Below are 16,424 nucleotides of genomic sequence, written 5' to 3'. Positions count from 1 at the left end.
TTAATTAGTGTAACCAGTACATAAACCACGTGGAATTTGTTGCCATTTAAGCTACATCTCACTCTGTTGCCTTATCAGCCTAAGTGGGAATTTATGTTCCACCATGCAATGGGATTACAATCCACAATGTTTTAATGAAACACCAAATGGAAAAACAAAAAGACCATTTTTCTCATTGACCTTAGGCCGTATTAAGGGACACAAATACTAGAGATGTTTTGCTTTTAAACCTTCGTTGGAGTGAAATTAGGTTCCTTTTTAGTATGGAGTTTAACTCATGATGACTTCTAAATTAATTAGTAGAGCCAGAGAAACATGAAGGCTTATTTTTGAGAAAAAGATGAAAAACATAAATTATGATTTTTAAGAAATCATATTAAGAAATCAAATTAAGAAAAGAGAAGCAGCATGCAGAAAGGATACAAAGAGAAGTGTGACTCAAAGGGTAAGGGGAGAATGACTCGTGATCAGTTCAATTACCATGTGTACATGAAGAACTACAGGTGAGAGGGAAGCCATTGGCTCTGGAAGTGCACGTGCCTGTCTCCTGCCTGTGCTGGCAGCAGTGTACCCTCACTCTCAGAGGGCAGCAACTCCTTCTGGGGTCAAACTTCGAGGTCTAATTCTCAATAGTTGTTAGTTTACGCAGTGCCAGAAGGAAACTGCCTTTCTGTAGAATCTGTACACATTGCCACAGACATGCAGTTAGACACTAGAGTGTAACTGAGTGTTGTTTCAGAAGCTGTCTTGTATAGGTGGAACAGTGTACCTCATAGTATTTAGGTAAGATTATAACATATATAAAAATGTAATTTAACAGCTCTATATTTAGGATAAATCACTCAATGTGCTGCCATTGCAGAATAGAGCCTTTATTGACGGAAGGCACTTCTTCCTTCCAGCCTAATGCACTTTCTGGATGAAGGGTTTTTTGAAGGCTCCATCTTGGTCAATGGCCACAGTGCAACACCTAGAACATGTGTCCTGCATCTTAGAGACACTCTCTCAGGTGACATCTGCTGGAATGGTTCTTGTTTGTATCAGTGGGTCAGCAAACAAAAGAACTTAAATGGTCATTTAAAGAATCATTCCTTAAAAATCTTCTCAGCTAGTTTATTTTCTCACGTAGAGATAGGAGTTCCCATCTGGTTTATGGTGCTCATACTCATTGCCATACGGTACCTAAGGACTTTGTCCTGCAAAGAGTGAGCTATAACACTTCCACTGGGCTCCAGGTATACACGTTCTGCAGGATTCTGGAAGCAAAGCTGGACCATGGTACCATGTTTTCAGTTGTGCAATTGGGAAATGGAAACTGAAGGTCTGAGCAGGGTTTTTCTTCAGTGTTTCATAAAAGATACAGGCTTGGGATGTTTGTTGGGCCTGCAGCCTTACATTTGAAAATCCCAAACCTACATGCAATAGGAAATATTTTGTGTGTCTGCCTTTTTTTTTTTACAAGTTTTTTTCTTTGAGGCGATTTGAGGTTTTCAACAAAGTATTCCAGATGGAGACTAATTTATTGTTATTTACTAAAACAACTGAAGGATGCTTCATGCTCTGGTTTTTGGTTTGGTTTGTGTTGTTCTGTTTCTCTTTTTAGAGAAACTCTATTATTGAAAACAGATATTTCTCTCTGAAACGTTCGTTTACTGGAAAAAACCCAGACTTTTCATCTAAATATTTCAGTTAAAGAGCTCTGGCTGGTCTCCAGGGTGTTCTTCTGAAAAGGCAGAAACACAAATCAGTAGAAAAAGAGTGACTATCAACAGACAAATACTTGGTTCTGCTCTATGGTTCTTACTCAGGTGAAATTCTTCCTGGAATAAAAAATGAGAGCAAATTTCAGCATATATAGAATCCTGCCTAATATACTAAAGTAACTCCCAAGAACTATTCATTTTCCAGGGGTAAACACATTTTATACATAACTCATATAACCTACATATTCATTTTACAGAATCTAACAAGTAAAGCATAGTTGTGAATGTACTGTGAAATTAGCTCAGCAAAGGTTTTTTTATAATTAAAATACCTCTGGCTCTGTTCTGAGTGGGAAATCACAGGCCTCTGAATGTTTTGAGTATTTCCTTATGCACAACAGCAGCAGAAAAACTCCATATGCCTTAACCTGTCAAATTCCATTCCATTTTATCATGTTGATAAATCAGCTGCAATAAGGAACTTTAATCTAGCATCTTTGACCCAAAACTGAGGGATTCAAAGCAAAGACAATGGAAATGGTCATGGAAAGTATGAGAGGCTCAGAACAGCACTCAGACCTTTTAAATTAGCTGGTGTTAATTTACGTAAGTGTGAAATAGCTTGCTGTGTTTCTCCGTAGAAGCTTCTGACCGGCACGGACACTATTCTTCCTGATGCCAGTTCTACACCTACATGCTCCTGCTGCCAACCCCTAGAGCACTGAGGGAATGTGTAGCTGTGGCCGGGGAATGCTTAAGACATTGTGTATCTTTGCCCTTCACCCTTCTGGAAGGGGAGACTCGGCTCAGGGCACTGACTGCTTCCTTACCACAGTTTCCTATCTCGGAAAGGGCAGTGCTGCCTGGCACCCCTTGGACCTGCTGGCTGCCCCAGCAATACATATCTATCTATGTGTTGCTCCTTTAGCGCAGGTGTTCTCACTGCTGCTCACTGCTGTCTCTGTCTCACGCTGCTGGGGGCAGGTTGGCAGCTGGGTAGAGCCGGGCGTGCGGGGAGCTGGGGCTGAGCTGCCATTGCTGTGCCTCGGCCCTGCCGTGGTGGGGTCAGCCCAGCGGGAGCCTGGAGAGACTGAGTCGGCTTGGATTGCCTTCTGCTTTCCCTGCCTGCCTCTGGGGCTTTTCAGCAAGTCCTCACTGTCCGCCTCATTTGTGGGACCAGTGACAATCGAGCTCTCGTTCTTGGGCAGCCCCAGGAGAGGCAGCAGTGGAGCCTGCAAGGCAGACGGCAAACAGTGATAGATGGAGAGGGCAGGGAGGATGGATGGATGGATGGATGGATGGATGGATGGATGGATGGATGGATGGATGGATGGATGGGTGGGTGGGTGGGTGGATGGGTGGGTGGATGGGTGGGTGGATGGGATGGCCATCACTGGGAGGGGGCTGGCTGTCGGGGCGTGCTGCTGACCCGGGGAAAGGGGTGGGGGGCCGGGTGGGTGTGTCCGGCTCTCCCTTGCCGTTGCCGCCGCGGTCCGCCCCACTCACAAGGTGCCTAAGCCGGAGAGGCAGAAGCAGCGCCGCGTCCCTGCCGCCCTCCGCAGCGCCCGCCCCGCCATGCCAAACTTCGCCGGCACTTGGAAGATGAGGAGCAGCGAGAATTTCGACGAGCTGCTCAAGGCGCTGGGTGAGGCGCGGGGAAGCCGGCAGCGGGCTGTGGCCGCGGGAGGGGACACGGGCTGGCAGCTGCGGCCGCGCTCCGGTGTCTCCCCGGAGAGCTCCGTGCGCCGGCCGCGGGCAGGGGAGGCTCCGCCGGGGCGAGGCACGGCTCAGAGCCCTTCCCGGGGCCGGGGGGTGCTCGGGGCACGGCACGGTCCCCGCCTCACCTCGGGGTGCCGGCGGTCCTGCACGGGGAGCTGCGCTGCCGCTGGCCCGGCGCTGTGCCGCGGGATCTCTGCGGCGGCGTGTGCCGGCGGTGCGGAGCCCCGGAGCCGTGCCGTGGGGCGCCGTGCGCTGCCCCGGCCTCTCGCTCCGCTCCCCAGTCCGCGTGGTGCTGGGCGAGGTCAGCCCAGGGCACGGCCGGCAACTTCAAGCTCTGCTTCCTCCCCGCTTCGCCCAGGTGTTAACGCCATGCTCAGGAAAGTGGCCGTGGCAGCCGCCTCCAAACCCCATGTGGAGATCCGCCAGGACGGGGACCAGTTTTACATCAAAACTTCCACCACTGTCCGCACCACCGAGATCAACTTCAAAATCGGGGAGAGCTTTGAGGAGGAGACGGTGGACGGCCGAAAGTGCAGGGTAGGAGGAGAACTGGGGCGTGTGCACGGGGACCGTGTGTTTCCAAGTTCTCGTTAGATGTGACAAACACATCTGCTGCCCAGGTCCCCAGACAGTGGCATTGCTGCCCTCCACCCTGTGAGCAGAAGCACTCGTGGGGGTTCTTGGTGGTCACCACTTCTCTTGTCTCTCTTTCGGGATAAAACTGAAATCTGAAGGCAACAGGACATGACAGGTCTCGAAAGCAGAGTTCAGGTATCTGGTTTCCAGCTTGGCAGGGTTTAGTTCTTCTCTTTTTGCTTCCCTCTCCCTTGAAGACCTCAGCTGCAGTGAAAGCTCTCTCCAGCTTCTGTCCCTGACAGAACCATGGGAAATGGTGGAGCAAGAGAGACCTCAAGAGTCAGGATTTAGTGCACAAATCTGACATAGCTTTTGTCCTAGATCGAATCTGATGAGTTCTCAAGCAGGATCACGATTGTTGGTAGTTTGGGGCTGAAATCCTCTTTCACACCCTTTCAAAGTGCGTGTGTCCAATTTACTGATAGATAGCTCTTTAACAGTGTAAGACAGATTTTCAGCTTGTATTAATAGCAGCCACAGTTACACCATCTCTTTGAGCAGAACTGCATTAGAGAGCATTCATTGGAGTGTTTTGGGCTAGATTCTGTGTGTGAGACCCTGCTCCTCTACTTTTGCAACCACTTCTGTGGCCATGGAGGGGAATTTAAGTCGGCAGCATCTGACACCAGGTTTTTGCTGGTGTAGATATGTGGGATCTGAGGTTTGGGGAATTGGGCTGTGGTCATAGCTGCCTTTTGAAAACCATTGTGGAAGGCACGGCTTAGTTATGCTTTCTTTGGGCAGTTTACTCTCATAATTATAAAGACGTATATATAAGTATATATAAAACTCTTATAAAATAAGTGCAAATAAAGATTATCAGAATCTGATCAAATCAGATCAAATGAGGATCCGGTTTTAAAAGTATCCAGTGTTGGTGAAATAATCTACTTCCCAAAATATGATCTCTCCTAATTCATGGGTCAGCTTTTGAGACCATTTTTATCACTAAAAATTCAGAACTTACTTTCTTCAGTTCAATTGCTATCAATGTAAATTTATGAAAAAGGAAGCAGATTTTGGGAATCAGTGAATATTTAGAACATCCACTTGCTCTCTAGGACAAGTTATCGTATATTTAACAGTTTGCCCAGGAAATGTTGCTGGCTTTGTGTATTTATCTTGTTTGGAAAAAGTGTCTTCATACATAATGCATATACGATAAATGTGACCTGCTTTCTAGAGAAGGATTTATTGCTGCAGATGGAAAAACAATAATGATGGCTGCAAGCTATGAAAGTTGGAAAAACCTGAAAGAAATGGGTTTTGTTAAGTAGTAAATTTTTTCCATGTGTTGTGAAATTATTTATAGTCCACTCTCAGGAATAAGTTGTACTGCTGTGTGTATATAACCAAGATGTGGCCACAGAGCAGAAACTGGCAGATAATAAAATAATACTCCAGAATGTAGTTTGCAGTATCTGGCAAAACTGCTGACTGGTGAAAGATTTTGATATACTTTATGGGGTAGAGGGTTTTGTTCTGCCAACTAACTTGATCCATTATGCAGACAAAGAGGGAATCATATGTGGTTCTACTTCAAGGCACAGCTTCTTTAACTGCCATCTGAGATGGCTTGTTTGCTTATAAAATCTATTGTTTTGAAAAATATTTTAAAAGTAAACAACTAATTTTAAATCAAAGTAAAGGGGTTTTTCCTTTGGAAAGTATGGGAAGTGTTAACTTGAATTTAGTCATACATACACACACACACACACACACACACACACACACACACACGTGTATATGTATATGTACATGTATATGTATATGTATATGTATATGTATATGTATATGTATATGTATATGTATAGAATCACAGACTAATAAATGTCTCCCCTGTGTAGTTATAAAGCAAGGGGAGCTTGCTTTTTTTTGCAAGCTATTCCATTGCGCTATGGAGTAATAGTTCAGTGCATGAGTGAAACAGGGCAAGCAACAAACAGGGCTTGTCTGTTTGTAAAAATTAAACAAAATCCCGTCATTTCAGATTCTTTTATTTTTCAGTGGTGTCATATTCATTATTCAAATGCTTTGAAAAATGCCCAAGGGTATTTCAGTCTCCAGAATCACAACCTTAAAAAACTGATGTCACGAACATTTGAATTCTAACAGAGTTTCTTTAATTTAGCTGATTTATTCTAGTTTGTGAGCTCAATATGTTTAATATACAGTTAACTTAGCACAGTGCCATACAGCAGGAAAGATTGTAAGTGAGAAATACTGTATTATTTATGACCACAACATGATATATACAGTTGTTTCTGCTTTTACTCTTAGGAGACTTTGTAGTGATAAATAACATGCCAGATCAAATCATGTGTGTACAAATATGCTTGAGAATGTGGACAATACATTAGCATGTTCCTAAATTACACTTTTCAACATCAAACATTTGATGATCACACTGAAAAGACACATTTGCAATTACTTTGTTACTAATATATACCTCTTTCCAAAATGCCCCATCATACATTAATTTTTATTTCACCACTTTCCACTGATGACTTTTTTCCTTTGCCTTTATCTATCTATGTGTTGCTCCTTTAGTGGTTATTCTCATTACTGCTCATTGTTGTCTCTGTCTCATGCTGCTCAGGAATATAATTAATGTATTTCCTAATGGTTTTCTTGCCTGCAGAGTTTGGCCACTTGGGAGAATGAAAACAAGATCTATTGCAAACAAACTCTTATTGAGGGAGATGGTCCCAAAACATACTGGACTCGAGAATTAGCTAACGATGAGCTGATTTTGGTAAGAGTCTTGAACCTGCTCAATGCATGCACCATATTAACAGGTTTCTTTGTTACCACATAATATGAGTTATTTTTCCTTACTTAAATCCATCTGGAAGACTACCATTTTCATAATCCTCTACCCTATTATTAATACATTGCTTTTTTCCCTTTTTATTTTTTTAAAAAACAAATGGAGATATATGCATGTTCTGACTCGCATTTGATTGTTTAAACTTTCATCATACTTGTACTGGTAGAATAATCACAAGTAGGCCACTTCTGCTCTGTAAATTCACAACATCATCAAAGAATTTGCTTGATTTATTGCAGATTTTCTTTAGTGAAAATGAGATCAAGGCATTTGACCTCATTTCTGGAGAATCTTCTTTTTAGGCATGTGCATAATGTTACATCTTATCCACAGTCACATGGTATATAGCAGGAAAGACAAGCATGTTGTTAGCATGCTCTAATCTCTCCTGTTTATGAAAAATATGTAATTTCCTCCCATATCTCTGCCACCTTCCCCAATCCCCTGATAACCTCTGAGTCAGATTCAGAATTGCCTTCATGAGTTTCTTAGAAACACAGAGATTTGCACATTTGCTGTCAACCAACATCCCTCCAGTGGTGTGTGAGCTTCCATCTGGCAGCAGGGTGACTGTGGGCATTCTGAGCAGCACCTCTGCAACCACTTGGCCATGCCCACCCTCAATCTCACACCTTTTGATTATTCAGACTTTACTTACTTCTGCTAGAGTTCTCTTCACTGCATCTTTTCTCAGTAGTCACTCCACATTAATTTACCCATATCCACACCTGAGTAAAGACCCAGTAGTACAGTTCAGCTCAAGTTCAGAATCATTTTATTGCACATGTTCTTATTAGTGAATTCTGGATAAATAGTTGATTAGACTGTTACACCTCATCAGTTTGGGCATGGAAGCAGCCTCCTGGAGTGGTGGGTAAAAAAACATCAAAGCAGGGAGGTTTTATTTGAAACTGTCACACCAACTAAACCTCTGCACTTTAAAAAATGAACTACCTCCCCAGTGTTTCTCTAAAGCAGATGGAGTTCTGTTTTTAAGACTACATCTGAAACAAAAACAGGACCCAAACCTAATCAAGTATAAACAAAAAACTTCTAAGGTGTTAATATTATTCCAGACATCTTGGAACTGTTCACCCACCCCTTATGAGGACCTGTGCTATCAGTGAAATCACACTGCTTTCTAATGAATGAATACTCCAATCTGCATAATTTCTTCTCACTCAACCACTGGAATTCTTTATATTATCACAAAAATTTAGGAGGCAAAGTACTTTCATCTCTGCTTTGCATCCTTAGATGAAATTAAACTTTTCCAGCTTTCTAACAATACATTTCTCTAGTCTGTTATTTAAGCAACAAGCTGATGGGGCAGCTCTTAAATAAAGTGCGCTGCTCCGAGCAAAGCAAGAAAGCTGCTCATAATACAATTGCCTCCTGCAAGCAGCAATGTGAACTTACCCTGCTGGGGATGAATAATGAAGCTGGGTAAGAAACCAGAGTGATTCAAAGATTTAAAGCCATCTAACCTTTTTTCCTTGTTTAACACTTGTTTCTTGTTGAACTTTTCTGAATTAATTATTTTTCCAATAGGATATAAGTTAGAACAACTTGCTTCTTATTAAAATATTTCCATTTATAGGAACTCAGAACTTTCCATAAGTTGGTTTACTGGCTAATTGCCTTGTCATTAAAATATACACATTTGTTTTAATCTGTGTATGTGTAGATTCAACTTCCAGTCATTGCATATTGTGTATAAAAGAACCTAAATAATATGCTTAAAATTTTTCATTGCAAATACTTCTCTTAATACCACTGATTGTGTCACATCTTAGAAGAACTTACTGGTTGTGAAGCTAAACCATTGGAAGACTTTAAGTCTTTCAGTGTGAAGAAAGCTTTCACTGAATCATTATTTGAGTTCTTTTTTAACCCTGTCCAATTGATCAATTTCCCTAAGAAAACCAGAATGGCATGTACTGTTTTGCTAGTGATCTAACACTTGATGCTATGGTGATTTCATCTCCCTACTCTTATCTAAAATGATCCTGATTTATATGCAAAGGCTTTGTTAACTCTTTTCTGCTTTCCATTTCTCCTATCCCCTTCCAGTCTCTGGCAAGCTGGAATTACATTAATTGGTTGCAATGTGTGATTTTACTGTGGCCATTAGGAAAATTTTGTATTTGTTTCCAAGTGATCCAGATCGTCCTGTGCATTTTTTACTATTCAATATGATAGACAGTTTTATTCTCCTACATCTTTAAGCATAGTGACCTCTTTTGCTTTATTAAGTATTATGACAATAAACGGTCCTCAGGACAACTGTTTTCAAGTCTTTGTGACATTTGGTAGAACTGAATGTATAGATCTTTTAAATATGTAGGTTGGCATTCAAGATCTGACAGCCAAAAGCTCAGCAATGAGATGTTTCTAGGAGTAATGGTGGTGTGAGACCTCTTGTCCTTTGCAGAAGCTGAAATGGTCAAAATTAACCCTTCTGGGAGGCATCAAAAGGCTCTACTCTTTGGAGAGAGACAGAAGCTACATTTTCTTGTCTGTGGCCCCTAATTTTAAAGCCCCAGAACATTCCTTCAGAGAACTGGGCTTTGGAGGCTAAACTATTTGAAGGGATTAGCTGAGGTGTGTTCAACAGCTATAAAAAAGAACAAGATAGGAATAAGAGTGAGAAGTGAGAAGACTCTTTTGATCTCTTGCCTCTGCACTGTGTTTGGGTTTTTTGTCACTCCTGTGAACAATGATTCAACATTAGATAATTTTATTTTTTGCTTGGCAAATTTCCTTGGGCCTGAGTTACATCTTGCTTCTTCAAAACCAAGATCACAGCGAGAAGAAGAGATTTCTGTCTTCTCCTTTCTTTCTTCTTCCACCATCAGAGCTTTCTTAGGGATCTTCCGTACCTGAAATTTATTCTCATTCAGTTTTGCTGCCCATATTGGTTCAAATATGTAACAATTCCCATCTTCACACTTCTCAAATCTTCCTGCTTACCTAAGAAATGTTTTTTGTTCCTTTACTCTCTCTGATGTGCTTCAGTAAGGCTCTGCTTCTGTTTCTCTGTCCAAATAAATCTTTCAAGAAGTCTTGAGATTCCTTATTTGCTATTAGATGTATTTGCAGAAGAAATCAAGAAAAGTCATACCCAGTATGAAAGAAGTTGCAAAAAAGAATATAAACTGTGTTAGACTGAGGCATGAGTTGAAGAAAGGCTTGGGGTAACAGGCAGGGGGTAAGGAATTAGTTTTCCTCTCTTATTGGCTGCATAAATGTTGGAGCTTTGCCACATAATTTTGATCTAAAATGCTGCATTGCTTAGGCGATCCATTTGATTATGGTAGTTTTCCTAGTGTAAGGATATATTTTTCTCCCCAACAAAGCATATTAAATAAAATGCATTTATTATCCCATATAATAATAATTAAAAAATCAGTGTTTAATTGCCACAACTACTACAGAGCTAAAATAGAAACCATATTACTCTATAATTATCAATCTTTCTTGCATCCTGGCAGAAGAATTCCTTATGTTCTTCAAAGATATTTCCTTGGAGTAAAATGATGGTCTTCCAAGTCACATCATGTCCTCTGGTACACAGATGCCGAGAACACACTATTTAGTTAACAAAGGTTTTCTTTGCCTTCAGTTGCCTTCAGTTCTCCTTAGCTCCTTGCAGCATAGAGAATAAAATTGCTCTTATTAGTAGATTAATAATATTTGGCTCATACAATGACAGATGTAAGCCTGAATTCCTGTTAAAAAAAAGAATTCTTTCAGCCAAGGAAGGGAAGGAGGATCAAGTTCTGCATTTTAAAAAAGATAGTCTGAAAACTAGAACGTTGATCTAAAAGTAGAACATTGCAACTTCTTTTATCAGAGCTGTTTATTCTAATCTCATCTGATGTGCTTGCTGGGATTTCAGCACTGCATGTTTAGAATTACTGAACAATGTAGATAAAAACTACATGGAATGTGCAAGCAAGGGAAGGTGGAAATGGTAGTTCCCCACCAAAGTCCACATTTATTTGTCTTGACTGTATCTTTATATCATATTGTACTTTAGGATTGTAATGCATACACAGAGTCAGGATATTTGCATTTACAATTCTACATTCATAAACTATACTTGGATTAGCATTTGAGCAATCAAGATCAGAATATAACACAAAAAATATATATTTCTTTTATTTGTTTGAAAATTATGATCTGGAATTAAGTGCCTTTTCTTCCCCTTATTATACTCATAATGTTTTTGTTGTCATTGTGTGTTTTTGTCAGGGACATTAATGAGCTATCAATCACTTATGTAAGTCAGAAGTACCAAAGGTCTGCCCTTTGCAAAGTTAAAAGATGCTGCTTACAAATATTGGCTATTCAAATGAGACACATTTATATTGAAATTTTAGGTGCATTGCTTCTTTCACAGCTGCTCATGCCTCTATAGATTTACGTTTAATCTGTAACCTACAAACATTTTGAAGTGGATGATTACTGAAGTGAGTCTTTAAAAACTGCCTCTGACCACATTTTACACAGTTCACCTATCACACAGGGGTTCTCAGAATCAATTGTAGTAAGGGTCAAAGATCAGAACGTTGTGGGGGGTTCAGGCGTGGTTCCTTTTCTACATTCCCTCCTCAGAAAAATCATGCCATAGCTGATTAAAACTGGTTAACTGGGGAGCCTAGATGAGTGAGTGAACATTTTTTAAATTATTTTGCTGACTTCTGGAATGAAACACAGTAGGTGAGAAGGGTCAATGCAGATTTGGAAAGAGATTTTGCAGCAGAATGCTGAAGTGCAAGATGTGCCTAAACTTTGTATGAAACAGTGTCAAACTGCCTAAGTGTTTAACTTTTCAATAGCTTTTGGAGAGTGATCTTATACAGAATCAATTATCAAAAGAAGGGTCTAGTCATATCAAGCATACCCCAAGCCTTTCTTCAAGAATGAGGGGGTTGCTGCTGTCCTCATTAGAGCAGCCTTGACAGAAGTTCAGAAACCTGTAATAATGCACGAGTGTGTGTTGTATGGGCCTAATGCTTTAATTTACTCTTTGCCATGAGCAGATTTACAAGGAGGCTTAGGGATCTACAGCCCCTGCTCACTACTACAGCCTTGTCTGGATCACATACCAAACAAAGAAAGAAGCCAAAGCCATTTGCATTTTGGCTGCACCCAAACCTGAATGCAGCCTTTTGTAATATCACTTGTAGCTTAGATGTCCTCTGGCTTTCAGCTATAACTGGCAGATACCATTGTCTCAGATCTCTCTCAGATCATTCATTTGCAGCATGACTTTGAGGAAGTTGTATAATATAGCAGTGCTCAAACACAGATACTGACATTTAGGCTCCTTGAGCAATCACTGAATTTTGCATGGTGCTGTCAATTGATATCCTGAGGAAAATGAGGTTATGTATTGGGTGATTTGTTATTAATACCCAAGTTTGAAAGTGGGGGCTGCACACTTACTATGTGTACATCCTTACTATGGCCTTGTAAGGATCAACTTCTTTCCTGAAATACAATGGGAGTCAGGAGGAGAATGGAAATAGGCAACATGCCTTTGCCGTGAAGATTTATATTTTTATTCTAGATAACATGGAAGTTTCCATGAGGGCAAAGCATTTTCTGAGGATTCCTTTAAGTTATACCTTCTTTTCTCCATCAGTTGCTGATGGATTCTGTCTTCCTTTTGTAAGTTGCCTCTGCATTTGATCAGTCATGAGCAGATAAAAGGATTTTTGCATTCACTGGCAGAAGTGATCTTTCCCAGGTGATTGATTCAATGACAGTCTTCCTCATTATACTGTGTGCTCCACTTACCACAAAGGCTCCTCAGCAAATGTTTATAAAGAAGGCCTTCAAAAAGCAGATTTGCTCCTACAGAAATATATTACTGCCTGTAATTCTCTTTTAATCTCTCATGATGTAAGTGGTCATCAGATTTTGAGTGAACTGAGAGAGGTCAATTTATTGGATTATCCCCCTGCGCAGAGCTTTGTTTGCAGTGTGCTTTTGGACTCTTAGCTACAGATTATGACAAGCTAAGTGAAGAAAACAATTCTGTAATTTGCAGTTGTTGCACATTTAAAATCCTATTTTAGATTTAGACAGAAGCCGTGCCTTGTAGCATTTTAGGAGATAAGTGAGACCTTTCCAAGCCAATTAGATGATGGTATTTGAAAATCCTGCATCTTCTCATTACATCAGAATTGTGATTTGGTAGCGTTGAACTTTTTTAGTTGCTCTGATGAAACTTCACCACCAGATAGCCAGGATTGCTCATTCTCTTTCCATATGGAAGTTCTACTGCTTTGGGTCATGGAAATCTTTAAAGTCTGCTTATTGGAACAGGAACTATCACTTCTTTTGAGTCGAGAATTAGGACCATGGACACTAAACTGCTTTATCCTACCAACGAATACAAGGATTTAACTGTGAAGAACAGAGGAATAACACCCTTTGGATTTGGATCCTCCCCTGACCTTGGGCCCAGCTGTACATTAGACATTTCTGTGAGTTGTCACAAGAAAAAGAACACAGCAAGTTTCAACATGTTCCTTCCTCCTTGCTTTCTTTAGTAACACTGAGTGGAGTTTTATCGACAAATAAGATAGAAAAACACCTTTTGTGGAAGTCCACATTTAAACCTGTACATAACCCTGACAACAAAGCCCTTATTTATGTGCTTCAATTGCATTTTAATCATCTGAATGTGTATAAGGTATGAAATCTAAGTGCTAAAAAACGCAGCTTATTCCTGAAACAGGTTGGTCTTCAAGTAAAGGATGTCTTGGTTGTTTGAGAAGTGCCCAGTGGTTACATGGTACTCCAGAATAATTGTAATTGTGATTTGCATGATTTCTATCTCTTTGCAATCTAGATTTAAAGACATTATTGTGCTAAATTACAGAGATTTTCCAGATGGTGAGACTGGTGTGTTGTGGAGTTCTTGTGTGTAGCAACTGATTTTTTAAAATTCGGGTTCCCTGAATATGTCTATGTTTTCTGCACTTGATTTTTGTCCAGAGTAATTTGAATGTAGTCCTTTGCCTGAAATTTTTGGAAGTCCAGAAGTCTAGCTGGAGCTGGATGTTGGAAGTACAATATGAGGAGCCTGTGTGACAAACATGCTGAGCTGTGACTCTTTGAGTGCACAGCAGTCAGTCTGTGGTGACCCATACTGTTGAGCTTTCCCAGAAAGTCATATGTCTTTTTTCTTCCTCCACAAATTTTAATCTTTATTTCCACACTCCCTCCTGTGAATCTTCCAAGGAAGCTGCCAGTCAGAGTACACTGATGTCTTAGGAGCAAGCTCTGCCCAGGAGCACAGTCTTAGAACTGGAAACTGCAATTTCAAATGCTCAGATCTACAGTGGCTCCCTCGCAGTATGAATCACATCTATTTCATCCTACTCTTCCCTGCAGTGTTCCTTCTCAGTAGAACTGCTGATCTGTTCTGAGAATAACTGCTGTTGTACGGCTTTAGGGGAAGGACTTTCTCTCTTAACTTGCTTGAAAGAATGGACATAAATTTGTCAGGAAGGTTACATGAGTTTTGGCAAATGGCTGCAGCCTTTCTCGTTAGAATTGGCTGATGTGGCACCCACTCCCATCCCACGATGGGGCTGCATGGGTGTGCAGACTGGGACTGTGCCAGCTCTGGGACAACACTACACAGGAACTGTTTTACTATTGTTTATGATTTATGTTGAAGTAGCAAGCAGGAGTCCCAAACCTCCCTGTGCTTAGCAGTGCCTGAGTGTGAAAGACAATCACTGTTGCAGGGATCTTACAGTCTCCACAGAAAATCTCGAGCCCTCGATGGTCTTGACTCTTATTTCCTCTCTCTTGGCAAAACTCCCACTGAAATAATTTTGCCTTTGTGGATAATTTGGAAATGTGGAAGGAAGCCATAGTAAGGGTATTTGCAGCTGGTGCCGTGGACAGTAGAGAACTATCCACATCCTTTAATGTTCATTTTCAGGTGTCTTCCTGTATAATCTAAAAATATATATTAAGCACTGATATGATATCGATGTGCAAAAAACCAAAGTCTGTATCTCCAAAATACTAACCAATTTGTGTCCCCAACAAAGTGAACAAAATATAAGCCAGAGTCAGTTTTAAAGCCAAGTCTTTTCAAAGTATTGGCCAAAACAGGTGTAGAAAGCATTAAAACAAATAGCCCAGCTGAATTTTCATAACGCACTGGGGTAGTTCTTACTGCATGCTTTTCAGTGAGAAAAGTCTTGGCAGTGACCACAGCCAGACATCCCACCTCAGAGCTTGTTAGTGCTGAATGTGAAGTTTTTTGCTATCAAAACCTTCTGTCGGCATAGCTGAATGTGAAGGTTTTTGCAATCTCTATTTCCTCATTCTTGCCCCTATTTATTTTTCTTCATTCTTTATTGCTTAAATTTTAGCCCGCCAGCAAAGCTGAAGTTACATACAAACACTTTGGGATTCAGGTGGCTTTCTCAGACAGCCCCCCAAAGTGTGTCCTGCCTACACTTCCTGATCATCTGTAGGGCATTCCAGATCCTTATCATGGTTAACAAACTCACTGGTTAAGGGCACAGTGTTCTAAAGGAAGGTTGTCATTGACACTGCCAACACTGCAGCCTGAAAGAGAGGGTATGGTACCCCAGCATGGGCTGTCAGCCACTTGCAGCAGCATTATGTTTACAGGTGTATTTCCTTCTGGTCTTCATCTTTCCTCCACTGACTTCATTTACCTGCTTGCATTTATATCTGCAAATATCAAAAAATACATTTAGAACATGCCATCTGAATTCCACCCTCAGCATTTCTAGTTCAAAGTGCAGCAACTGTTTCTAAATATAACAGTACATTCCAAATTCACTTTATTTTCTCATGTTTATTTATCAATTCATGCCAAGAAACGACAGAAAAAGAGAATTTATGCATCATTTATCATTCTGAAAAAATCCATCCTGCCTTGAAAAGCAGGTCATTTCCATTGCATTCCTCTTTCAAAATGACTTATTTCTTTACTCTCATCTGTCAAAAGACATAAGAAAAAGTATTTCTGCTGTAGAACGAGTTACTTTAGTAAAAATAACACTTTGAAATGGTGTTAAATGTTTGCTGGTTCTATCTTTTCTGATTGATTTTTATTTCTTTTCCAGACCTTTGGTGCTGATGATGTTGTGTGCACAAGAATTTATGTAAGAGAGTAAAAACATCAATTCACTTGTCATCTGGGATGAAGTGGAGAACTGTGAAAACCCCCAGTATATTTAGTATCTGTGTGTGCTGTTACCAATGCAGTATTGTATGTGACCATGTGTGTTATATCTGAACCCAGATCCTCTGTTAAGTGTATTTTGCTTTCAGTTTTTATTTCAGACACTATTCCTTCCTGCTTTTATGCCATCGATTTTCATGTCTATATTGTATTTTGTAGTTGCCACTTGCTATGGTTTCCTCAGTTATTAAACTTATTGGGCATAAGTCACAGCTGTTTGGGGCTGTTTTTAATTGAAAACCCAGCAGTTCTTTGGTTAGGACTGAAACACTTTCTACCC

The 16,424-nt window shown here is 40.6% G+C and overlaps 1 protein-coding gene across 1 annotated transcript; it reads left to right on the top strand.

The window, feature by feature from the left end:
* Positions 1–3,190: 3,190 nt before the first annotated feature.
* CRABP1 (cellular retinoic acid binding protein 1) lies at positions 3,191–16,424 on the top strand. Its single transcript, XM_066328052.1, has 4 exons — positions 3,191–3,348; positions 3,781–3,959; positions 6,700–6,813; positions 16,026–16,424. The coding sequence occupies exons 1-4, from the start codon at positions 3,279–3,281 to the stop codon at positions 16,074–16,076; spliced, it is 414 nt and encodes a 137-aa protein (XP_066184149.1). The 5' UTR covers positions 3,191–3,278; the 3' UTR covers positions 16,077–16,424.

Source organism: Sylvia atricapilla, chromosome 13, assembly GCF_009819655.1.
Source record: "Sylvia atricapilla isolate bSylAtr1 chromosome 13, bSylAtr1.pri, whole genome shotgun sequence".
Classification (NCBI taxonomy): Eukaryota; Metazoa; Chordata; class Aves; order Passeriformes; family Sylviidae; genus Sylvia; species Sylvia atricapilla.
This window is presented reverse-complemented; position numbering and strand designations above follow the sequence as displayed.

What these genes read in the sequence shown, in the direction of transcription:
- CRABP1 (XM_066328052.1), top strand. Translation starts at nt 3,279, where the DNA reads ATGCCAAACTTCGCCGGCACTTGGAAGATGAGGAGCAGCGAGAATTTC. An exon ending in TGGACGGCCGAAAGTGCAGG is followed by an intron (nt 3,960 to 6,699) that starts GTAGGAGGAGAA and finishes TCTTGCCTGCAG; the next exon opens with AGTTTGGCCACTTGGGAGAA. An exon ending in CTAACGATGAGCTGATTTTG is followed by an intron (nt 6,814 to 16,025) that starts GTAAGAGTCTTG and finishes TTTCTTTTCCAG; the next exon opens with ACCTTTGGTGCTGATGATGT.